At 42.7% G+C, this 26,931-nt stretch overlaps 1 protein-coding gene across 2 annotated transcripts in view; it reads left to right on the top strand.

The window, feature by feature from the left end:
- Window positions 1-26,931, top strand: part of LOC126248445 (vesicle-associated membrane protein 2) — a 187,211-nt gene that overhangs the window by 112,007 nt on the left and 48,273 nt on the right. For both annotated transcript variants that reach the window (XM_049949425.1, XM_049949426.1), the window contains exon 2: window positions 25,077-25,218. In XM_049949425.1, coding sequence (XP_049805382.1) covers window positions 25,077-25,218 — 142 coding nt within the window. The remainder of the gene's footprint in view (window positions 1-25,076; window positions 25,219-26,931) is intronic.

Below are 26,931 nucleotides of genomic sequence, written 5' to 3'. Positions count from 1 at the left end.
TAATAGGAATATAAAAAGAGGGAGGAAGGTTTATCTGTTTAGCAAGAGTGATAGAAGGCAGATTTCAGACTACCTAACAGATCAAAACGAAAATTTCTGTTCCGACACTGACAATGTTGAGTGTTTATGGAAAAAGTTCAAGGCAATCGTAAAATGCGTTTTAGACAGGCACGTGCCGAGTAAAACTGTGAGGGACGGGAAAAACCCACCGTGGTACAACAACAAAGTTAGGAAACTACTGCGAAAGCAAAGAGAGCTTCACTCCAAGTTTAAACGCAGCCAAAACCTCTCAGACAAACAGAAGCTAAGCGATGTCAAAGTTAGCGTAAGGAGGGCTATGCGAGAAGCGTTCAGTGAATTCGAAAGTAAAATTCTATGTACCGACTCGACAGAAAATCCTAGGAAGTTCTGGTCTTACGTTAAATCAGTAAGTGGCTCGAAACAGCATATCCAGACACTCCGGGACGATGATGGCATTGAAACAGAGGATGACACGCGTAAAGCTGAAATACTAAACACCTTTTTCCAAAGCTGTTTCACAGAGGAAGACCGCACTGCAGTCCCTTCTCTAAATCCTCGCACAAACGGAAAAATGGCTGACATCGAAATAAGTGTCCAAGGAATAGAAAAGCAACTGGAATCACTCAACAGAGGAAAGTCCACTGGACCTGACGGGATACCAATTCGATTCTACACAGAGTACGCGAAAGAACTTGCCCCCCTTCTAACAGCCGTGTACCGCAAGTCTCTAGAGGAACGGAGGGTTCCAAATGACTGGAAAAGAGCACAGGTAGTCCCAGTCTTCAAGAAGGGTCGTCGAGCAGATGCGCAAAACTATAGACCTATATCTCTGACGTCGATCTGTTGTAGAATTTTAGAACATGTTTTTTGCTCGAGTATCATGTCGTTTTTGGAAACCCAGAATCTGCTATGTAGGAATCAACATCGATTCCGGAAACAGCGATCGTGTGAGACCCAACTCGCGTTATTTGTTCATGAGACCCAGAAAATATTAGATACAGGCTCCCAGGTAGATGCTATTTTTCTTGACTTCCGGAAGGCGTTCGATACAGTTCCGCACTGTCGCCTGATAAACAAAGTAAGAGCCTACGGAATATCAGACCAGCTGTGTGGCTGGATTGAAGAGTTTTTAGCAAACAGAACACAGCATGTTGTTATCAATGGAGAGACGTCTACAGACGTTAAAGTAACCTCTGGCGTGCCACAGGGGAGTGTTATGGGACCATTGCTTTTCACAATATATATAAATGACCTAGTAGATAGTGTCGGAAGTTCCATGCGGCTTTTCGCGGATGATGCTGTAGTGTACAGAGAAGTTGCAGCATTAGAAAATTGTAGCGAAATGCGGGAAGATCTGCAGCGGATAGGCACTTGGTGCAGGGAGTGGCAACTGTCCCTTAACATAGACAAATGTAATGTATTGCGAATACATAGAAAGAAGGATCCTTTATTGTATGATTATATGATAGCGGAACAAACACTGGTAGCAGTTACTTCTGTAAAATATCTGGGAGTATGCGTGCGGAACGATTTGAAGTGGAATGATCATATAAAATTAATTGTTGGTAAGGCGGGTACCAGGTTGAGATTCATTGGGAGAGTGCTTAGAAAATGTAGTCCATCAACAAAGGAGGTGGCTTACTAAACACTCGTTCGACCTATACTTGAGTATTGCTCATCAGTGTGGGATCCGTACCAGATCGGGTTGACGGAGGAGATAGAGAAGATCCAAAGAAGAGCGGCGCGTTTCATCACAGGGTTATTTGGTAACCGTGATAGCGTTACGGAGATGTTTAATAAACTCAAGTGGCAGACTCTGCAAGAGAGGCGCTCTGCATCGCGGTGTAGCTTGCTCGCCAGGTTTCGAGAGGGTGCGTTTCTGGATGAGGTATCGAATATATTGCTTCCCCCTACTTATACCTCCCGAGGGGATCACGAATGTAAAATTAGAGAGATTAGAGCGCGCACGGAGGCTTTCAGACAGTGGTTCTTCCCGCGAACCATACGCGACTGGAACAGGAAAGGGAGGTAATGACAGTGGCACGTAAAGTGCCCTCCGCCACACACCGTTGGGTGGCTTGCGGAGTATAAATGTAGATGTAGATGTAGAACGTCTTCGATCGAACGTTAAAACATAATCTTCCTCCTTCTAAATGTTACAACTACGTTTCTTCTTTACTCTGTTAGTAACAAAGCATACATATTGATTTTAACTACATTTGGGATTTATTTTTTTCTCTGCATTTCTGATAACCCTACAATATACCGTTCATTGTTTTATAACTCCTTTTCAGACTTCATTAATATGTCCTTAGATCATAACCTTCAAAAATTTATTTTTCCTAAATGAAAAACAGTAAAAGCGAGTAAACTACATTTGGGTTTGGTTTCGTATGTTCGTGATCTCATTTATCAACTTGTAAAGGTTTTTTAGGTTTACTTAAATGAGTAATGGAAGTTGCTACCTGCAGCTAAATTTGTGAAGTGGTGCAAAATTAACGTCACTGGAAAACATACGTTATGTTTTCCAAAACAATGTGGGCACCAAGAGAAAACCAGCAGATACTAATAACTGTAGTAATGCTGCCAAATCGATCTCATAATGTGAAAAATTATCGCTAAATTCAGCGCTTACATGTTTCGTTTATAAACTTTGCAACCACTACACGACCACCACAATGCTGTAAACATGCAATAAATATGTACCATCTGATGATGAATCGCTAGGTGATTCGAAACCGGTAATGGAAATAAAAATTATAGAATAAAACAAAGGGCAACTGTTTGCAGAAATTTGTGAAAACTTATATAATAATTTTTAAAACTAGAATTATTAACAACTATTTCACTTTTTTACAATCTAAAAACCTAAGCAAGAGTCCAAAAAACATAAAAGCTCTTATTACACGTCATTGAAATAAAAAGATAAAAACATCTATGTAAAGACTTTCCGGCTCCAAAGGGTAAATGTAAGTCTTAGAAAAACCCACCCTCCTCCCTAAGAAGAGGAAATTAAAAGTGAAAACAAACAACAAAATAAAATAAAATAAAAGTAAGACATGAAAGTGAGCACATCTCAGATCGTATACGAGGCTAAAGTCTATACAACTACATGAAAATTTTGCCTCGAATGGTCGTTGGCTCCGATAGTAAAGATGTAACATTTTTAAAAAGTGCTCAAAGGCAATTGTTAATTACAACAGCCTTAAGCCTTTTAAATGCCAAGGCTAAAACTACATAATACTCGACGGTGCAAACGTATTGCTTCTCATCGTCGCCTCCAGGCAGCTTACTGTTTTCTTTAGCTCTGTAACTAACATGGGCCAGTATTATGACTGTATAACTTCATCAATATAGTTTAGCAAGCTTTCTGTGATAGATACCTGGCCCAAACCCCAACATTTACCTTCGCGTCATAGGTAGAAGGAGAAAACTGTCTTATTCTCTTAACAAAGACTGTTAGAAAATTGCATTATCTTGGAAAACCAGTCTAGTTAAAACGGGTTCAGGACCTGACTGTTGCGTTCTGTAGTAATAGATTCAGATTTTCATGAGAAGTGAATCATCAGTCTAAAAGTAACTTTATTCTGGCAATATTATGTAACAAACATTCAAAATAAATTATTAATTTTTGTTTGTTTGGGATATCTTTGTAAAGTGTGTCGATTTATGTGCACTTGTGTTTATAGGACACCTATATTAATATGAAGATCTGATTTGCTGGTTAATTAATGTCTCATAGTACATAATCAATACTATACGTAAAAGCTGGTTCAATAGTTTTCTGTGAAATATTTAATGCAGACAATTAGTTATCAGTTAACATTTTGGGTTCAATTATTCTATTTCCTTAGCCATTAAAAAGTATGGCCGAATGGGATTTATGTGCGAAACTTTGCGTTGCTACGAAACGTAATTATAGATTTGTGAGAGCTAACAGAAACGATTAACAATAAGCATTGTTTCGTACAGTGATTACGGTTTCTTTTTGAGATGGATAATTAACTTTTATTCAGATTGACTAAATTAAGCATTGGTAACACGATTACCGTTAAACCTTTTCTAAAATAATAACTCCCACAACTTGTACAGTGCGTTGTGTAAGAGGAGATATTACTGTGTTGTGTGATTACGTTTAGATTGCACAGTAACTCCTTGATCATACTATTTCGGCTCAACACGCTACTTAGCAAATAGTAGACTAAAATTTACACCTGGAATTTATCACGTGAAGAATGCTAAGAAATGATTTTGTAGGATCTTACAGTGTTCTAGCAATATGGTATTTATATAGGATGGTCAGAAATAGCCTGAAAAGCTTGTAAGGATGTTTCAGGGTAGCTTGTGCTGAAAATATCAGTTAAGGAAAACATTCGATGCGTTGCACCGAAGTTAGCCAGTTAGTACGTTGCGTGTCCAAATTCAGCATGCCAGCCAGATACAATTAGTGTCAGTTGTTCTCATAGCGGAGACGGTAGCGCACGAGAGTGCTCAGCCTTTGGCTCGTATTTGATCCTCACTACCGCCTCGTGTCCAATTTCTGTATCGCTCCCTTGTTCAGTTTTAGGAAACCAGACGTAGAACATGTTTGGTGTCACCATCCCTGGCGGGCCGCCTGAATTTGGGCGCGCAATGGCCTGATTGGCTAATTTTAATGGTAATTAACTCGGAAACGACGCAACATATCGAATTTTTTTTGAACAATTATCTCTCAGTACAACCTGCCCCGTAACATCCTAACAAGTTATTCAAACTGTTTCTGAACACCCTGTATTCAGCTCTTCGTAATTTTCTGCCAAAGTTTTTAATATTTTTTTAAATTATCATATTGCAGATCAAGACCACGTATCTATGGTGAACCTTAGCTAACAAAAAAGAGCCGAACTAGAATACTTTTCTGTTTCTCTGGAAGTTGCAGGCATACTGAAAGACATGCGATAACGTTAAAAATCAGCAATTAATTACAACACCACATAGAAATTGAAACGAGAGTGATTCAGTTAACTTCAGTCCATGATAAATGTTAAATTATGTAACTGGCTTTTGTTGGTAATGTGTTTCAGCGGTCACAAGTAGCTCCACAATACTATGTACACCTTATGCAAAGTGCCCCAGGAGGAGTGGTCAATATTCACGAATATGGCAGGAACGATCGTTCGAAGGGAAAAAATATAGTAAACATGGGCTCTAAAACGTATACCTTAAGCACTTCTTCATCTCTGATAATGTGAAACAAATCTCTTCTATTGTAAAATCTTTTCTTTACATATTTTAGGAGGAGGTAGTACGGACCAAAATAAGACAAAATTGCGTAGTAAACATGTTTCTAAAATTCAATACTTTAAGAGCTATGAGCACTTGCTCAGTGTAAGTGATATGTTTTGCAGTAGCGAAGATGAAAAAGTACTCATAGCTCTTAAGGTATGCACATTAGAACCCACCTTACTAGATACTTTTGCTGCGAATGATCGTCATATCCCTGAATATTCACCAATCATCCTGGAACACTGTGTATATTTCTCTTTTGTTAAACTGGCGTCACACTGTAAGTGTACACGATATCTGTGGCCACTCAAAACACAATACCACAAGTTACAAAAAAGTTATGTGCTTAAAATAATTGACATTTACGATAGACTAACATTATCGGATTCGAAAGTAAGATCTTACCTTCTGAGTTATTAAAACAAAAGTCCTGAATGCTTTGATCTTACATAAAATCAACCAGTGGACAAATTTTATGTTGAAATGAACGTCTAACACGATGGTATTGAAACGGAATATTGTATAATGAAGACTAAAATGTTTAATTATGTGTACCAATATTATTCACAAAACAACTTTAGATTGTCGAATGAGTTAGCAAATGACACATATAGGAATAAATTAAAGCCGAACTGAACCACAGCTGAAGACGCTCTCCCGGTAGACTCTGTTCGAATATGCGGAAGTCCTAGCCCCTTCAGCTTTCAACTGTGCTGCTCTACATTGTATAGTTTTGGAACAACGAGGCGTCCTATATACAGGGAAGAAAGTACTTTGTTTCGCTGTTTACGAAGGTTCGCAGGATAGGGACGCGAAACTACTTACTAATGTCACTGACTCTTCTCGTTATAGAACTCTTCTTTAAGCTTTTTCTTGGCCTTTATCCCATATCTTCACGGGGGTTGCACGTTAATCTGAATTTGGCAATGTTAATGCCAGGTTTAGTAACCCATCTGTTTGTGTCCAGTGTTACCCATGTGAAAACGTGCGAACGTTTTCGAAATTTATGCGGATCGCGTAACTGAGGCGGGACGTTGATACTAGCCCAATATTTACCTAGTCGGATGCGGTAAACCGCCTAAAAATCACATTTAAGGTGACCAACACACCGGACTTCGTCGTTAATGCCCCGGACCGATTCGAACAAGGACAGACGCACATCACCCAAGCCAGAAAATTCCGTGCTAACGGGCGAGGCTATCCACGTTGGTACTGTTTGTTATAGAATAATGGAAGACATTTTATGCTCACATATAACGGCCTTTTTGGAGACCGAAAACCTCCTCTCTGTAGAACAATACTCTCTGACTCTTTCCCAGCAAGATATCGTGAAGGCTGATCTCAAAGTCCAGCTTGTTGCCACGTTGCTTTATTTCCGGAAAATCTTCGATACATTCCCTCACTTTCACATTGTAAGCAGAGTTCGTGTATATGAAAAATCGGTACACTGCCTACCCTCCACCACACATTGGCTTACAGGGAACAGGTACTGCGTAGATGTGGGATTAAATTCAATTGATGATGGAGATTTGACACTCAGGGAAACGTCTTGTAATCCTAAAATGATGTTGTCTGGTCAGAAATACTTGCGTATTTCAATCCATATTCACGACAGACACGATTAGGCTAACATAAAACTTTCACAATCGAATACCAATTATTTCTAAGTGTGAGGCAGGCTCTGAAAAAAATAAATGGCTCTGAGCACTATGGGACTTAACTTCTGAGGTCATCAGTCCCCTAGAACTTAGAACTACTTAAACCTAACTAACCTAAGGACAACACACACATCCATACCCGAGGCAGGATTCGAACCTGCGACCGTAGCGGTCGCGCGGATCCAGACTGTAGCGCCTAGAACCGTTCGGTCACTCCGGGCGGCTGAAAAAAAAAATCTGAAATATTTTACAGGGCTATGAATCTGGTGTAGAAATTGATGTTACATCGAAAGTGTGTTTGAATTACATTTTGCCTCTAGATTTGTTCAAATTTACAGCGGAACAGAAAGGGTGTAAATAAATCCAAAAGCAAGCGTGAGACGACGTATGAGGCAGGCGCTGCTGGTGAACACGTCACTGGAGCAACGCTGAGAGGCAGTGGTATTCGCTAGGGAGCGCACTGACATTTTCCTCGCTCGCTGCAGACGCGCACTGAAATTGGATTTTTCCGTCGTATTCTCGGGCTGATATTGGCCAGGAGAATGCTCGCTCTGTGACACCGAAACGCCACCGCCATGTGATACGAATTTCATCGACGGGTGTCGTAAATGGGGAGTTAAATCTCAGCGTCTTTCCGATACTCGTTCCCTTTAAAATAAATTGAACATGCTTTCAAAGGTTCAAGGTGAGTCCAAGGTGAAAATTCGTCGTCGTATCAATGTAACACTGTGAGTTTTGCACCAAAAAGACTTCTCCGATATCGTTTCGTATAACGTTGTTGTAATGAGCAAATACAATCCCGAAATGGTGGTTCTGAAATGTTCGTAAGTTTGTGGCTACCACAGTCTTCATTAGACTAAAATAAAGTTTTTCGGTCACTATTTGTTTTATACGCTGGAATATAGGGAAATCAGAGGGCGCCAAATCTACTGAATAGACAACAATTGTTACTTAAAATCCCTTCACTATTCCGTTGCCAAAGTGCCATAGTATGAAGATACATTTTCTTCAAGACAAATAATTCCTTTTTCCTTCGAAATCCGGGACTTTCCTTGCGTATTTTTTCATTCAGTTTGTTCAGAATACCTGAGTAGCTTTTCATAAACCGTAGACCGTCATAATTTCCACACAACGAAGGCGGCATGGAACAAACGTCAAATTGGCATGAAGTGTACTATATGTTTGCAAATACACTCCTGGAAATTGAAATAAGAACACCGTGAATTCATTGTCCCAGGAAGGGGAAACTTTATTGACACATTCCTGGGGTCAGATACATCACATGATCACACTGACAGAACCACAGGCACATAGACACAGGCAACAGAGCATGCACAATGTCGGCACTAGTACAGTGTATATCCACCTTTCGCAGCAATGCAGGCTGCTATTCTCCCATGAAGACGATCGTAGAGATGCAGGATGTAGTCCTGTGGAACGGCTTGCCATGCCATTTCCACCTGGCGCCTCAGTTGGACCAGCGTTCGTGCTGGACGTGCAGACCGCGTGAGACGACGCTTCATCCAGTCCCAAACATGCTCAATGGGGGACAGATCCGGAGATCTTGCTGGCCAGGGTAGTTGACTTACACCTTCTAGAGCACGTTGGGTGGCACGGGATACATGCGGACGTGCATTGTCCTGTTGGAACAGCAAGTTCCCTTGCCGGTCTAGGAATGGTAGAACGATGGGTTCGATGACGGTTTGGATGTACCGTGCACTATTCAGTGTCCCCTCGACGATCACCAGTGGTGTACGGCCAGTGTAGGAGATCGCTCCCCACACCATGATGCCGGGTGTTGGCCCTGTGTGCCTCGGTCGTATGCAGTCCTGATTGTGGCGCTCACCTGCACGGCGCCAAACACGCATACGACCATCATTGGCACCAAGGCAGAAGCGACTCTCATCGCTGAAGACGACACGTCTCCATCCGTCCCTCCATTCACGCCTGTCGCGACACCACTGGAGGCGGGCTGCACGATGTTGGGGCGTGAGCGGAAGACGGCCTAACGGTGTGCGGGACCGTAGCCCAGCTTCATGGAGACGGTTGCGAATGGTCCTCGCCGATAGCCCAGGAGCAACAGTGTCCCTAATTTGCTGGGAAGTGGCAGTGCGGTCCCCTACGGCACTGCGTAGGTTCCTACGGTCTTGGCGTGCATCCGTGCGTCGCTGCGGTCCGGTCCCAGGTCGACGGGCACGTGCACCTTCCGCCGACCACTGGCGACAACATCGATGTACTGTGGAGACCTCACGCCCCACGTGTTGAGCAATTCGGCGGTACGTCCACCCGGCCTCCCGCATGCCCACTATACGCCCTCGCTCAAAGTCCGTCAACTGCACATACGGTTCACGTCCACGCTGTCGCGGCATGCTATCAGTGTTAAAGACTGCGATGGAGCTCCGTATGCCACGGCAAACTGGCTGACACTGTCGGCGGCGGTGCACAAATGCTGCGCAGCTAGCGCCATTCGACGGCCAACACCGCGGTTCCTGGTGTGTCCGCTGTGCCGTGCGTGTGATCATTGCTCGTACAGCCCTCTCGCAGTGTCCGGAGCAAGTATGGTGGGTCTGACACACCGGTGTCAATGTGTTCTTTTTTCCATTTCCAGGAGTGTACAAATGATCAGCATTTCAGAGCATCGATAGAAAATAGGAGTAACACCATCTAGTACGAGGACTATTATTTTTCAACACGCGATCCCTCTCGTTTTGGAAACCACAGTGAAAATAAAAAATGTTATATTTGCAATATTTACCTTCATCTTCCCGTTACTTCTCTACATAATCGCCGCTGCGACTGAGTCATTTGTCGTAGCGTTGTACCAACTTTCCAATACCCTCGTCATAGGAGGCAGCCACCTATGATTTCCACCAATTCCCTACGCTGGTCTGCAGCTCGTTCTCTGTGATGAAATGCTGTCCTCATAGCGAGCGGTTCATGTGAACGAAGAGATCAAAATCAGAGGGAGCCGGATCCGGGCTGTGTAGTGGGTGATCGAACACTCCCCATGTAATACACTGCAGGAGCGTCTTCGTTGCTCCCGCTGCATGTAGCCGAGAATTGTCATCAGGAAGGAAGCATATAACAGTTACGTTGTGTGAGCTGCACGAAATCAGGCGAAACCCCTCACTTGGACTTCACACTCGGCGGGGGGACGCTATTTTCTAGGCATCTTTACGTGCTCACTGTGCGATCAAAATGGAAAACTGCGACGAGATGTCATAGACGGGCGCACGAACGACACTGCATAACACATCTGCTCTAAACTTCACTGGATTTTCACCATGGTTTTAATTTCGCGACCGGTCGCAGGTTGAAAATAAGTTAGCCCTCATGTAAGGAAAGATCGTGCACGCGTTTCTCATTCCGAAATCGCATTTGAGTGTTGTTCGTTTGCGAGAAATTGATGTACCCCTGTAAAAAGGGGAAACGTCTGTGAGCGGAAGGATCGTGACCTGTCAAGACTGTGGTTTATCGTTTCAGACCATTGCTGCTGGTATTGTTCACGACCCCACAGCTGTCATGCAAATATGGAATCGACGGATTCAGGAGAACCGTAATCAATGCTACTCAAGATCCGAACCGCCGCTGACGACTAGGGAGTGAGAGGACAGACACGCTGTTCACTCGGTCGGGCAGTATTGCATACCTTGAGTCGTGAAATGGGATTGTTTGAAGCAAGACAAGTATCCCTACGGACAGTGCGCCGAAGTCCCGTACTCCACGACTGTCAACTCGGCCTCGATTCTTGAGGCTATGTCTAACACGGTAGCAGAAATAGGCTCGCCAACAGTGGGCCACATAACAGCACTGTACACAAGAGTGCAGCACGTCGTCTTTTCAGATACCGGTTATGCGAGTTTTCCAGGTATGACAGAGAAACAGTTTGTTCTCACGTGTCTATCAGGGCTGACGGTTCCTTTTTTTATCTGGTTAGAGTTCACGAAGAGAATGCGGGGAACACCACCGTTGCAGCGCTTGAAAAATGTTACGACCTACACATGTAATTGATGAACGTTTGCGTGGATTCCAGTTCTAGGATTCCTGCTGTGCACTAGCTTGGAAGAAAAAAATGATTCAAATGGCTCTGAGCACTATGGGACTTAACTTCTAAGGTCATCAGTCCCCTAGAACTTAGAACTACTTAAACCTAACTAACCTAAGGACATCACAAACGTCCATGCCCGAGGCAGGATTCGAACCTGCGACCGTAGCGGTCGCGCGGTTCCAGACTGTAGCGCCTAGAACCGCTCGGCCACTCTGGCCGGCAGCTTGGAAGAAGCATAGGTTTAAATTACTCGCTTTATTTCAGATACAAATTTGGTTATAACTTCAACATACTTTCACACATTTGATTTTCGAATTGGTTCAGTTCTTGGAGTGGAACCTTTCAAGGTCTTAAAGCCAAGATACTTGCGAACGCTGAGAGTTTTGAGCTGATGATCCATTGCGCCTGAGGTTAGCTCCACAGTTTATTTATTTATTTATTTATTTAAATGTCAAGTTCCGTAGGACCAAATTGAGGAGCAAATCTCCAAGGTCATGGAACGTGTCAGTACATGAACGTACAACATAAAAAGTAATAACAGATAAAAATAAATGTTCATGAACCTGAAAGAAAATCAGTCCATAAGTATAAGCAAACGCTATCAGCAATACAATGAGAATCGTCTTAATTTTTCAAGGAACTCCTCGACAGAATAGAAGTAGTGACCCATGAGGAAACTCTTCAGTTTCGATTTGAAAGCGCGTGGATTACTGCTAAGATTTTTTAATTCGAGTGGCAGCTTATTGAAAATGGATGCAGCAGTATACTGCACACCTTTTTGCACAAGAGTTAAGGAAGTCCGATCCAAATGGAGGTTTGATTTCTGCCGAGTATTAACCGAGTGAAAGCTGCTTATTCTTGGAAATAAACTAATATTGATAACAAGAAACGACAATAAGGAATATACATATTGAGAGGCCAATGTCAAAATACCCAGACTCGTGAAAAGAGGTCGACAAGAGGTTCGTGAACTCACACCACTTATTGCCCGAACCGCCCGTTTCTGAGCCAAAAATATCCTTCTATAATGGGAAGAGTTACCCCAAAACATAACACCATACGACATAAGTGAATGAAAATAAGCAAAGTAGACTAATTTACGTGTCGAAATATCACTCACTTTCGATACCGTTCGAACAGTGAAAATGGCAGTATTAAGTCTTTGAACAAGATCCTGAACGTGGGCTTTCCACGACAGCTTACTATCTATCTGAACACCTAGGAATTTGAACTGTTCAATTTCACTAATCATATGCCCGTTCTGTGAGATTAAAACGTCAGGTTTTGTTGAATTGTGTGTTAGGAACTGTAAAAACTGAGTCTTACTGTGATTTAACGTTAGTTTATTTTCTACAAGCCATGAACTGAGGTCATGTACTGCTCTACTTGAAGCCGAGTCAATGTTGCACACAACATCCTTTACTACCAAGCTAGTGTCATCAGCAAACAGAAATATTTTAGAGTTACCCATAATACTAGAGGGCATATCATTTATATAAATAAGGAACAGAAGCGGCCCCAACACCGATCCCTGGGGCACCCCCCACTTGACAGTACCCCACTCAGATCCCACATCACAGCCGTTATCAACATTGTGAATAATGACCTTTTGCTGCCTGTTGCTAAAGTAAGAGGTGAACCAATTGGGAGCTACTCCCCTTATTCCGTAATGGTCCAACTTCTGGAGCAGTATTGTGTGATCAACACAGTCAGATGCCTTAGTTAAATCAAAAAATACGCCAAGCGTTCGAAACTTTTTGTTTAGCCCATCCAGTACCTCACAGAGAAAAGAGAATATAGCATTTTCAGTTGTCAAAACTTCTAAAGCCGAACTGTACATTTGATAGCAAATCGTGTGATATAAAATGATCAATTAACCTTACATACACAGCCTTTTCGATAACTTTTGCAAACACTGATGGCATAGAAATAGGTCTAAAATTGTCTACATTATCCCTTTCTCCCTTTTTATAAAGCGGCTTTACTACTGAGTACTTTAATCGCTCAGGAAACTGACCATTCCTAAAGGAAAAATTACAAATATGGCTAAATACAGGGCTAACATGTGCAGCACAGTACTTTAATATTCTACTAGACACTCCATCATAACCATGAGAGTCCTTAGTCTTCAGTGATTTGATTATTGTCTCAATCTCCCTCTTGCCTGTATCACAGAGGGAGTATTTCAGACGTCAATCTCGGAAAGGCATTTGCTAAGAAATTTATATGGTTTCCTGTAGATACTACATTTTTACTTAATTCACCAGAAATGTTCACAAAATGATTGTTAAATACTGTACATATATCTGATTTATCAGTAACAGATATATTATAACTGCAAACTGACTTTATATCGTCAACCTTGTGCTGCTGACCAGACACCTCCTTCACAACTGACCATATGGTTTTAATTTTATCCTGTGAATTAGCTATTCTATTTGCATACCACATACTTTTTGCCTTGCTAATAACATTTTTGAGCACCTTACAATACTGTTTGTAATGGGCTACTGTAGCTTGATTGTGACTACTTCTAACATTTTGATATAATTCCCGCTTTGTTCTACATGATATCCTTATCCCACTAGTCAGCCAACCGGGCTGTCCATTACTGCTAGTACCCCGTTTAGAATGTTCTAATGGAAAGCAACTCTCAAAGAGCAAGAGAAATGTGTTATGGAAAGCATTGTATTTATCATCTATATTATCGGCGCTATAAACATCTTTCCACTCTTGTTCCTTGACAAGTATTGAAAAACTCTCTATTGCTGTTGGATTAACTTTCCTACGTAGTTTGTAATTAAATACGACATTGGTTAGAGTACAAAAACCTTTTAGTGTTAAAATTTGTGCATCATGGTCTGAAAGGCCATTCACCCTTTTACTAACAGAATGCCCATCTAGTAATGAAGAATGAATAAAAATATTGTCTATGACTGTGCTACTGTCCCCCTGCACCCTAGTTGGAAAAAACACAGTTTGCATCAGATCATATGAATTTAGGAGATCTACCAACATCCTTTTTCTTGCACAATCATGTACAAAATTAATATTGAAGTCACCACATAGAACTACTTTCTGGTACATCCTACAAAGTGAATCGAGAACCCTCTATAGCTTAAGCAAAAATGCTCTGAAGTCGGAGTTAGGGGACCTATAAACAACAGCAATTAGAAGTTTAGTTACACTAAATTCAACTAATGCTGCACAACTTTCAAGTATCTGTTCAGTGCAGTGTCGTGATACGCCTATGGACTCAAATGAAATACTGTTTTTTACGTACAGAGCCACTCCCCCACCCCGCAAGGAACTCCTTGAGAAACAGCCAGCTAATCTGTAGCCTGGTAAAGGAAGCCTCTGAATTATCAAATTATTTAAGTGGTACTCTGATATACCAATAATTTCAGAGTTAACATCTATTAGCAGTTCACTAACTTTATCTCTAATACCTCTTATATTTTGATGAAATATGCTAATTCCATCTCTACTTGGAAACATTACATCCTCTGGAGGTGAGCGCTTAGTTAGAGGCACTTCCTTTAAGCAGGTATACCTATCAGCTGACTTCAGTCTAAAAAAAGGTGCAGCTCTAACACCAACTACTATAGGAATTTTTCCATGAGTGATACTACTACCACCACCACCACCCACTACACTCCTGAGCCAACCCTGCACTAGGCTTCACAATGCTAGTGACCAGGTACTCACTCCCCAACACCTCCTGCAACTGCTGGCCCACACCTCTACTGTGGGAACTACCTAGTAGCAGAACCTTCTTCCTGCTAGACTTTGCAACTAACCTAGGCCTCCTAATTGCTGAGGACTGCTGCAAGTTACCTACATCTACGGCTACACGAGGCTCCTCTCCACTCAACTCTGACAGTTGGTCGTATCTATTGCATGTATGCAAAGTAAAACTGTCTGAGTACCTCCGCTTCCTAGCTACCTTCTTGCCAACTGTCAATTACCATTCCCCACCACCCTTCACCCTCCTCAACCTATCTAGTTCCTCCTTTGCGCATTGTAACTGCACCTGAAGGGCACAGATCTTACGCTCCTGCTCCTCTATTAACTTGTTTCTACTACAGATTCTACATTCTCAGGAGAGGATCTCCCTAAAATGACCACTGGCTTCCCCACTGCATTCCCCCCAATGAAAATACTTTGAACAAATCCCACACCGTAATCCACTACTCACAAACCTACGACAGAGCTACACTTTTCACTCATGGTAAATTTTACAGTTACTGAAAAAAAAAAACTATACGTCTATGTTACCAAAGTTCAGTTACACCAGTAGAACTATTTAAGAACTAACAATAATGGTCTCGAAATTCTCTGCCTACTAAGAAAGCAGCTACTTGTATTAATACTACTACAACACAGCCGATACCAATACCAGCAAAACTTCACAAAATTATTAGCTACAACCAAAAAATTAAAACTACCACTGTAACACTAAGCGAAGTTAAAAAACTATATGAAAATTTTACTGAAATATTTCACTAGAAAGAATAATAAACGTCAGTTGAAAACTAAAGCACGAAAATTACTAACGACTTCAACACACTGAAAACTCTCTAAAACACAGCGAGCGAAAACATCGGAACTGAGGAAGAGTGTAAGAAAGTTGGCTGAATGGAAGAGTGTTGTGGACTAGGTTTGACGGTGCGTAGCATGGGAACGCAGCTGTCGGACAGAGGGAGTCAATATGGCAGGTTATTGAGCGGCTGTCCTGCTGTGGACGCAGCGCTCAGGATCCGCCTCGTCCCTTCCTTTCATTAAGCCCGCGATCGAAGAACAAAGCCGCCATTCTGGATGGAGAACGCTGAATTGAATTTCTAGAGCTCTGTCGCCTGTTAGAATTCGAGTCTTCACCCTTAAATTCCGTCATTTAGCAGCCTTGCCGGTGCCGCTCTAAGCTGCGTTTTTATGTACATCCTGTCCTGACAAAAGCTTTCCTTTGTTCTTTATAAGTGATTGGTTCACGGATTTTACTCTGGTGCTTCCATTTTCGAAGGAAGCGTTAACTATTCGCCAATTCTATATATGAAACTGGAATTGCATCAGAGATGTGTGGACTACACAGTGTTGAGTGTGACTTCCAAATTTTACAGAATATGTTAGCATAAGTGAGCTTAAACATAGGACTCAGAGCTGACTAAAACGGTGCTCCTTGATGTGGTGACGCAGATCCAGGGTCTGTGTGCCGCAGCCATTCACTAACAAGACGAAAACAGCAAATTATTGCCTGTGGAGTGACATGACAAAATGTATAGCTAGTCTGGCACATTTTTCACCTCTGAGTACTGAACGCACTGTTGAGGCAGATATGGCGCAGCTGTTGAAAAAAAATGTGTGTGAAATCTTATGGGACTTAACTGCTAAGGTCATCAGTCCCTAAGCTTACACAATACTTAACCTAAATTATCCTAAGGACAAACACACACACCCATGCCCGAGGGAGGACTCAAACCTCCGCCGGGACCAGCCGCACAGTCCATGACTGCAGCGCCTCAGACCGCTCGGCTAATCACGCGCGGCAGCTGTTGAAAAGTTGGACACTATCCGACAAAGTCAACATTAGTTCCAGCCATAGCTGGAAAGAATCAGTCTCGTTCCACTTCAAAGCAATGCATATTATTACCATAAAAGACGAGCAAGGAAGTGATGGCTTGAAATGTGTCTGCGGCCAGGCAAGACAGCTTCCGATACCCAAAATTTTAAGAAGGAGAAAAGGGTGATAGTGACAAAGGGAATGTGGCGGAACGTGCTTGCACAACATTAAGACTGAATAAGTGGATGATTTGTATATTGCGGAAGATGGAACGCGATGATGAGGGGATGAGATTCGAGTATCTACCCTACATAGAAATCAGCAACATGGTCACAGTAAGTGTGCGTAAATGTGTTATTAGGCAGCGATTTCTTTGATAATGTGAAAGATATGAAAATGTACAAACTCTGTCAAACCTTCACGACATTGTCGTACAAAAGTAGGCCTCAAGATTAGTAAACAGAATTTCAGAAAAAATATTGTATCTGTGTAACAAATAATTCAATTTTATGAAGTTAAATAAACGCAATGGAGTGAAACGAATGCGTCAATAGAGATGAAATAAATAAAGGTGCAGTTACATGAAATGATATCATTCGAAAACTTTAAATTACTCTAAACCTGACGTATAATTAATATGTCCACTGAAATCAAAATTGGTTTGTAAATGCTTAAGGCGACTTGTCATGATAAGCAGTAGATCCGAAGTCGAGTCTTGGATTGACAAAAGTTTTAATCTGCCAGGGAATATTCATTACTTTCATTGATTTTATCCGTGTTGATCCAGTCACTTAGTTTCAATTCATTTATTTCAGTTCATATATCCCTTGTAGCAGGGTAAGCACGGTCGTCCACCGAATACGTTCCCCCGTTGCTAAACTTCCGGTAGTAGTATTCGAAAATTATAGATGGAAACATTAGCGGCAGTGGAAGTTTGGGTCAGGCGTGGAGGCGCGTTCAGTCAGCCCTATCAATCAGTTCTGTCGCAGTTTAGGAAGAGTAATGACGATTTGCTTCCGTCTCGCTCATGTCTAGCGCTGACAACTGTTCACAAGATCCGTGAGTACCGCATAAGAAGTAAACAGTCATTTCGTTCACAATGGACTCCCAAATCTTGTGTTCGTAAGCCGATGGTTGGTCATGGAAACACTCCAACAGCAACTTGTGCCCAGATTGTGACGCGACCTTGTAACAAGGCTAACTTCTCCCACTCAAATCCATAATCTAGGAAGGTAACAGGTAGTACCACAGTGTTCGGTTGAAAACGTGTCCGTGTATATAATCTACACCTTGAGGTAAACGCGGCTGCAATAGTACAAGTTTTAGTACCCTATGGGACCGTTCTCCAAATAAGTAACTTAAAGTGGTCTATTTAAAGACATTTTAACGTTGAGAATGGAGGCCTGATAAAGCATGTAATACATATATAATGGTACAGGGTCTTGAGCCCCTCATAATCTGTGGTGGATAACTACCATCAGGGGGAGATGCGGCTCCGCCGATTAAAAAAAATTGCTCCAGCGGTAAAATTATCGGGAAAGAGAATGACACATCACTTGCAGTAGACAGTAAACCTAAAGAAAAAAAAAAAACATATAGCGAAATACAAAAAAATACGAGTAATCGATAACGGCCAGAATGCACTTACGCGAAATACGTAGCGAACAGCAACATCCAAAACACGTAAGAGCCCAGTCATACCTAAGCGTGGTGAAGAAATGAATGCAAAATATCTAAATGTGTGCGCTCCCCATTATCCGCCATAGTTGCAGAGATATAGCATCACAACTCGCACATAGAAAATGTGAACAACACTAATAAACATATAAATATATATATCAAGCAGAGAGGAGACCATGGAAAGGCCTACTCGTACGCCGAGAAAGTAGTGGTAACTTCAGCTATAGGAAAAGCAATTTCCACTAGCAGGCACGCGCGCTTAGTCATTCAAAGTCACAACGATAAAAACGAGACCAGAAATGGAAAGAGAAGCTCATAGAAATAAAAATATAACACAAAATCAGATAAAACGCCCAACACGAGTACAGAGTAGGGCAGAACTAAAATCAATAGAAATAAAAAAAGGCATAAACCAAAGAAATCATTAAAACCAGGGGAAAAATGGAAGAACCAGTAGAGAAAAATTTACTACTGACAACACTAATAGCAAGCAATGACTAAGAAATAGCTCCTGTGAGAAAGACAACGCAAAAGACCAGAAAGCAGCATCCACATACACAAGACAAGAACACAGTTTGTTCAGATAAAACGGACGTGTAATGACTTAATGCAAGTATATCAGTTAGCTACAATAAATGGAAACATAAAAAATTCAGATATGTTGAATAAGAAAGACCGCAGCGACTGTCAAAAATCATTTTTAAAAGATACGACCGGTTTCGCAAACTATATTTGCATAATGAGGTGTTTACAGTCCATAGAAGCGATTTGTTTAAAAGCCGGAAAAAGCACATTCCCCAACATTCTCATCAAGGATTTTAAAATTTATAACTCGCAAATGTGCGTACGTCCATCAACAGAAAACCGGGGCTAAGTCCATCCCGAAACCCTCAACGTTGACAGCCTGGGGAAGAAGCGTTGCTTATTTGCCAGTATTAAACTAACCGTAAAAAGCTGTAGCGTGGCGCATACATGGCTTTCCGCGTAGGCCACGCTACAGCTTACGGTTAATTTAACCCTAGAACTCTAAAGAAGGGAAAACGTATTTTATCATTACCAACCTACATAGAGAGAAAAGGTCATCGTAATAAAGAAAGAGAAATCAGAGCTCGTACAGAAAGATTTAAGTGTTCATTTTCCACACGGACTGTTAGAGAGTGAAACGTTAGAGAAAAAATGTCTACCTGGCTTTCCTTAGTCTTCTGGTGTAGCAACCTTCCTATAGACAACAGAATCGTCTGCAAAAAATAGGGCCAACTTCATGCCATTATTTTCCTTCTAAGAAAACTAAATATCTAAATGTCCATAAGAATTTAGGGTGTAGGTCTAATTTTATAAACGAGTTGCCATTTTATTCACCTGCGTTGCAGTTAAGAGTAGTTTAGCCATCTAAGACTCTGCTCCGACAATATGCTTCGGCAGTGGTTAACTATTTAGTGACCGTAAACTTAGTCCAATTAAGGAGACAATCTTACATAATTTGCTCAGCACTGTAAACTGTGTGTGCAAAAGACCAATGAAGAGTTGCTAACAAGTAAAAAATCATGACAGCTGCATGATATAAATCAGTCTTCATTTGCACGTTGATGCCGGCCGGAGTGGCCGAGGGGTTCTAGGCGCTACAGCCTGGAACCGCGCGACCGCTACGGTCGCAGGTTCGAATCCTGCCTCGGGCATGGATGTGTGTGATGTCCTTAGGTTAGTTAGGTTTAAGTAGTTCTAAGTTCTAGGGTACTGATGACCTCAGTTGTTAAGTCCCATGGTGCTCAGAGCCATTTTTTGCACGTTGATCTGTCTTGTACTCTAAGGTGACTAGTCATTGGATATCCAGATGCACATATACTGATGGCGGTAGTGTTGCGAACACTAGGTATAAAAGGGGAGTGCATTGGTGGAGCTGTCATTTGATCTCAGGTGATTCATGTTAAAAGGTTTCCTACGTGATTACGGCCGCACGATGGGAATCAACCGACTTTCAACGCGGAATGGTAGATGGAGTTAGACGCATGGCGTATTCCATTTCCGAAATCTTAGGGAATTAAGTATTCCGAGATCCGCAGTGTTAAGAGTGTGTCGAGAATACTAAATTTCAGGCATTGCCTCTCACCACGGACAATACAGTGGCCGACGGCCTTCACTTAACGACCGAGAGCAGTGGCATTTGTATGGAGTTGGCAGTGCTAACAGACAAGCAACACTGCGTGAAATAATCGCAGAAATCAATGTGAGACGAGACGAACGTATCTGTTAGGTCAGTGCGGCGAAATTTGGCCTTAATGGGGTATGACACCAGACGACCGACGCAAGTGCCTTTGCTAACAACGCCTCTCCTGGGCTCTGGGCCATATCGGTTGCGCCCTAGACGTATGGAAAACCATGGCCTGGTCCGATGAATCCCGATTTCAGTTGGTAAGAGCTGAAGGCAGGGTTCGAATGTGGCACAGACCACATGAAGCCATGGACCCAAGTTGTTGACAAGGCGCTGTGCAATCTAGTAGTGGCTCCATAATGATGTAAGATGTGTTTAAATGGAACAGATTGGGTCCTGTGGTCGTAATTAACTGGTCATTGACTGGAAATAGTTACGTTCGTCTGCTTGGAGACCATCTGCAGCCATTCATGGACTTCATCTTCCCAAACAGCTGTGTCATGTCACTGGGCCACAATTGTTCATGATTGATCTGAAGAACATTCTGGGCAATTCGAGCTAATGATTTGCGAACCCAGATCGCTGGGCATGTCCCCCTTCAAACATTTATGGGACGTAATTGGCCCAAATGGCTCTGAGCACTATGGGACTTAACTTTTGAGGTCATCAGTCCCCTAGAACTTAGAACTACTTAAACTGTAGCGCCTAGAACCGCTTGCCACCCCGGCCGGCGGGGCGTAATTGAGAGGTCAGTTCGTTTACAACATCCTGCACTTGCAACACTTTCGCAGTTATGGACGGATATACAGGCAGCATGACTCGATGTATCTGAAGGGGACTTCCAACGACTTGTTGAGTCCATGTTACGTCGAGTTGCTGCATGACATCAGGCAAAAGGAGGTCCGACATGTTATTACGAGATGTCCCATGACTTTTGTTACCTTCGTGTAGATTATGGTCGAACTGTATTTGCTAAAATGTCATAAATCTGCTATACTCAGTCCGTGAATGAGCAATATCTTACTTATGCTGATGGCATAGAGAACATCATGCGGATGAGATCGGCGGCAGTCGGTCTGTCGTATCCCGTTGGTGGTACGGATACAGAAGCAGCGACGGGCACCGCGACCATCACGGGACTTGGCGCACCCTTCTACAACGGGGAAGTTCGACAGACATGCTGCCCCATACACATTCTTCACGCTCCGATGGATATCTACCAGTGTTTGTCCTTCGGCAGCCAAGAAAAGAATAACAGCACGTTGGTCCTGTTTGGATACTATTCGCAATGACGTGGCCATCGTCCACGTTTCCGCATTTACCGCAAACATGTCTGAAAGACACGAATGCCACACTAATCCCTAGCCTACATGTCGTTGCTTATATGCGTCACGCTGTGCCGCATGAACGCTGCGGCAACGCCCACAGACAGTAACTTTTTGATCGCCCCTGATAAGAGTTGTTATCTTTCCGTGGTGTAATCCAGCTGGAAGGCGTCGAGCCTTCTCTATTGCCACAATGTTCTTCTATCTCGTCAACATGCATTCTGTTGCACAACAATCAACTGTCTGTGTGATCTGTCGGTATGATGCTCTTATCTTCGTTTTGCCAATGATTCCATTTTTCTCACAGTCTGAAATATGGCGATAAGCTGCATGTGCACAGCCTCTGCGCATATTGTGATGCAATCTTCATCTGAAAAGTTTCAGTAACATTAGACACATCCAGCAGTCATCGTGTACTCTCAACATTCTCCATCTGCAGATATTGCTTTTTTTCTTTACTGAAAATACTGGAAATAAACGGACATAACGATTAAATTTTAATCAAAATATCCCACAGCCATGCAAATACTGGAGTATCAGTTTGATGGCATTCGATAAAGGTGTTCATTGTGTAGAGCTTATTTCTGTCAATGCACGTTTTGATCGAATCTGTTGCTGAAACAAGCGCTCTAAGTTTGCATTCGGACCGTTATTAACATTTAAACGTTATTGAAACGAGAAATTTTGATCTCTTAAAAGTACTGCATATTTTGCAGCGGGTGGAAACGCCATGCGAAATTATCTTTTCGTAGTACAGCATAGATATTGAACACCCGGAAAGTATGTTGTTTAATCATAGTGTAGTATGGACATTGGCATGGTGATTTTCCTGGTGGATAGGAACTTTAAACTCGGTTGTCACATTAGCACTGTTTCAGAAGAGTGTACTGTAGCAGGAGTTTCCTGTCCTTCTGTAAGAATTGTCGAACTAGATTTCCATTTCATTAAATTTCCACTAAGTTCCGTTTGGTTCCGATGAAATTTGAACGAACTTCTACAATTACACAGGATGATTTGGTTCCATGGATACAAATTCTGGAATTCGATCCTTAAATGGATAAAGAATAAATGAGTAGCAGTGCACATATTTCCAGAAACGCAAGGTTCCCATGGCTGAGTCTATTTCCTTTAAAGGGCCAGTACGTTTAATGGCCTAAACACTTATTTTCCTACTATATGTGGGGTACGCTGAATCCCTGTGGGATGGTGGCCATGAATCACCAGTACCGGTTCAGCCCGTGTGTGTAGGCAGTGATTGCTGGCTGCGGCCTCGTGGGAGTGGTCGTTCTGCCACGACGCTTTACAGGCGAGACGTACGGTAACTGCACTGCACTGCAGGACACTGCCTTTGGCGTTATGAAGCGTCGATGGCTTAATATGGTGGTTCTCAACCGTCAACCACCATATTGCGAAGTCATCTCGAACAGGTCTGATACTCGGTGGATCGGACATGGCAGTCCAGTCACATGATCTTCTCGGTGGCAGGACTTTAACCATTTAGATTTTCAGCCATGAAAGATCTTCCTACACGTACAGATACTAGAATAGCTCATACTGTCTGTGATATGATTTGTATACAGGTTAGCACATTTGAGCGAGTGCGACGTTTACATAAATACCTGTAGTCCCATACGGGGCAGTTCGAACACCGCCATTAGGCCACATAATAACCATGTCACCTACTCGTAACCAGCTTACAGTGTGCTGCGTGAATAAATAAAACGGCTTCCAATGTAGAGATGATAAACGGGGTTGGTCACAAACAGTCCGAAAAACTTGTAAGGATGTTACAGGGTAGATTGTGCTGAGAGATAGTTGTTAAGAAAAAAATTCGGAATGCTGCGCCGTTTCCGAGTTAATTAGCATTGAAGTTAGCCAATCAGGCCGTTGCGCGCGCTAATTGAAGCGGCCAGCGAGATACAATTAGTGTCCGTTGTTCTCATCATGGATGGCCAACGGGCGGCCCACTGACTGGGTCCGGCCAGCGATCGATTTCAGTCCGGCACGTGGAAGAAATTAGTGGGAGAGAGAGAGACAGAGAGAAAGAGAGAGATAGGCGCTCACATTGTACTTCCCTGTGACGAATTTTCGGATATTTGCCCTTCACTCGTTCGCATTGTTCTACTTTGGCTTCTGTGTAATACAGCCGATATGTGCGGACTACAAGCGATTTAGACATTAAAACTTTTTAAAATGAAAGAAGAAATTATGACTTAATTTATATAGTGTTACAGGAACAACCCATGCGTATGCGATCAGTCACCAAAAGTATTTTTGGACAAATATTTAAAAAATGCTTGTGGATATTAACACACTAAATTTTAGACCCCCTAATGACCTGTCTGGGACCAAAAATCTCATTGCCTTATTTTATTTTTCTATTGTTTCTCGCATTAAGATTAGTAAATAATCCTTATCCATTGTGGATATATTAGGCCACTGCACTTGTTGAAACTGAAGGCAATTTGTAATGAATTAGCTGCAACCAACTGCCTTTATAGGCATTTATTTTTTCATGATGACATTTCAAGATGCCCGGCAACCTAGCTTCATATGTTTACATTATTTAGATATCGTGAACATCGCTTTTTTACTAACGGCGTTGGAGAACTGTGCAACGGAAATTTCTAAGACAGCTATTGTAAAACATCGTATGTAAAGAAACGCATAAATAAATATAAACCTCTGAAAATGGGATGAACTTAAAATGATGATATCTCAAATACGCGTGTTTTGAGGCATAATTTTGCTAGCGCGGGCCGTCAGGATATGGGTACCATTCATATCCGTGTGTTACCCAGTAAACATTGTCACGGGCGCAATAATTTCGACTTTAGAAGCGTTGCTGTCACGTCAGGTGACGAAGCGGCCCGCGAGCTTAAGGACGTATGTGTAACCAGGCCCGCGGGTCACCAAGGGTTGCTCATGCCTGGCGTAGATGATAGCGCACGAGACTGCTGACCTTAGGCTCAGGTTCGATCCATACTAACGTTGCATGTCCAGTTTTTTAATCGCTGTCATGTTTCGTTTTAGGAAACCAAACAAAGGACGCGTTTGGCGACACCGTCTCTGGTGGACCGCTCGAATCCTGGAGCGCAACGGCCTGACTGACTGACTTCAATGCTAATTAACAGCGCAACGTATCAAATTTTTTCTTAACAATTATTTCGCAGCTCAACGTACATTGCAACACACCCTTACAAGCTTTTCAGGGTGGGAGGCATTACACGCCCGCGTACTTCCTTGCAGGAATAAGCAGCATTCAGGGAAACATAGCTCGCTCTGTTCGTCCACGAGATCCAGAAGCAAGCAAATAGCGTCTCCCTCGTTCCTCGGAAGGCCGCTGACAGGTACGGGGTGCTCCGTGTTGCAGGTCTGCCGAGGGAGCGCCCGCAGCGCCAGGAGGTGCCGGCCTGACGCCAGGGGAGGATGGCGCCATCGTGGGCGGGCCCAGGACTCCGCAGCAGATAGCCGCGCAGAAGAGGCTCCAGCAGACACAGGCGCAGGTCGACGAGGTGAGCACCTGCTCTGTCAACATACTACAACGTTCTCCTTCACTGATCTTACTCTTGGATCACTAAACATTAAAAGGTATGTGTTCAAATCTTTCGGTCCAACGGTTTTTAATGCGTGGATCATGCTATTCTCCTGAGCAGAATAGGCTTTTCATTTTTACTGAAAGAGTCAGGATGTGGACTGAGACACGCCTAACAGAACGAAAATAGAAGATGTCATTTAAGGGTGCATATGGAATACTAACTCCATCGCCGGCCGGTGTGGCCAAGCGGTTCTAGGCGCTTCAGTCTGGAACCGCGCGACCGCTACGGTCGCAGGTTCGAATCCTGCCTCGGGCATGAATGTGTGTGATGTCCTTAGGTTAGTTAGGTTTAAGTAGTTCTAAGTTCTAGGGGACTGATGACCTCAGATGTTAAGTCCCATAGTGCCCAGAGCCATTTGAACTAACTTCATCATAGTGACATACAGTAAGCACGGGAGTACAGTGAAGCTCTGTGCACAGTCCCATGTTGTTTCCTATTTTAATAAATAGTCTCCCATTCTGTGCAATAACTGTGCGAATAATTTCCTTCGTTGCACACAATGCGCCCCAATTTGTTGAAAATACAGCAGACAGCAATATAGTGATATGTACAAACAACTTTTTCATGAATGTCCAAAAATGGTTTAGTTGCAATGAACTTGCTTCAAGCTTAAAAAAAAAGAATTTTTTTTTGCATATACGGGGTGTCTCTCCTAAGGGCCATCAAGCGCATTATCGCTAATGTTTTGGCAGGTATTTGCAATTTCGTTTTTGCAACGTGTAACTGGAGTCAGCCCAAAAAAATAATACTCATCACGTCTTTCAGGCGACGCCCAGCGTTGACGGAAAGCGTCGGTTTGTTTCCCACTACAAACAAAATGACTTCTGAACCGGAATTTTTTATTTGGTAGAGCGGTTCCTAATACGTCTAGTGCGATGTTCGCTTTATCGATATATGTTAACAGGGGCAGTAAAACAGGAGGAATAACCAGTACTCTAGCAGCGGCGACACCGCCCTGGCCCGCGCTGACTGCTCCTCCATGCAGAAGCGCTGCCCAGTCGCTCTGTGGTACTGTTTATTCTACGTGTTGTACTGTTTCTGTTAATACATATAGGCAGAAACGACTAACACACTTGACCAATTTGGGACCGCTCTGACGAATGGACGCGTAAAATTCCGATTGAAAAATAATTTTGTTTCTGCTGGGAAACAAACCGACGCTTTCCGTATGAAAGACGTGATGAGTATTATTTGTTCGGTCTGTTCAAAAATGGTTCAAATGGCTCTGAGCACTATGGGACTTAACTTCTGAGGTCATCAGTCCCCTAGAACGTAGAACTACTTAAACCTAACTAACCTAAGGACATCACACACAGCCATGCCCGAGGCAGGATTCGAACCTGTGACCGTAGCGGTCGCGCGGTTCCAGACTGTAGCGTCTAGAACCGCTCGGCCACCCCGGTCGGCGTTCGGTCTGTCTCCAGCTACAAGTTGCAAAAATGAAATTGCACGTATCTGCCTAAACACCAGAGAAAATGCACCTGGAAAACCCATAAGAGAGACACCTGGCATAGTTCCACGGACTCAGTACGTATAAGAAGACCTAAGTCTAAAATTTGAATATTAAAGAATACTGCAAATTCTTGGTCTTGCACGCCGAAAGAACTCTAAACTCTCCGAGCCATATTC

The sequence above is a fragment of the Schistocerca nitens genome, chromosome 3 (assembly GCF_023898315.1).
Source record: "Schistocerca nitens isolate TAMUIC-IGC-003100 chromosome 3, iqSchNite1.1, whole genome shotgun sequence".
Taxonomy (NCBI): Eukaryota; Metazoa; Arthropoda; class Insecta; order Orthoptera; family Acrididae; genus Schistocerca; species Schistocerca nitens.
Note: the sequence above shows the minus strand (reverse complement) of the source record. Positions and strands in the feature narration are given on the sequence as shown.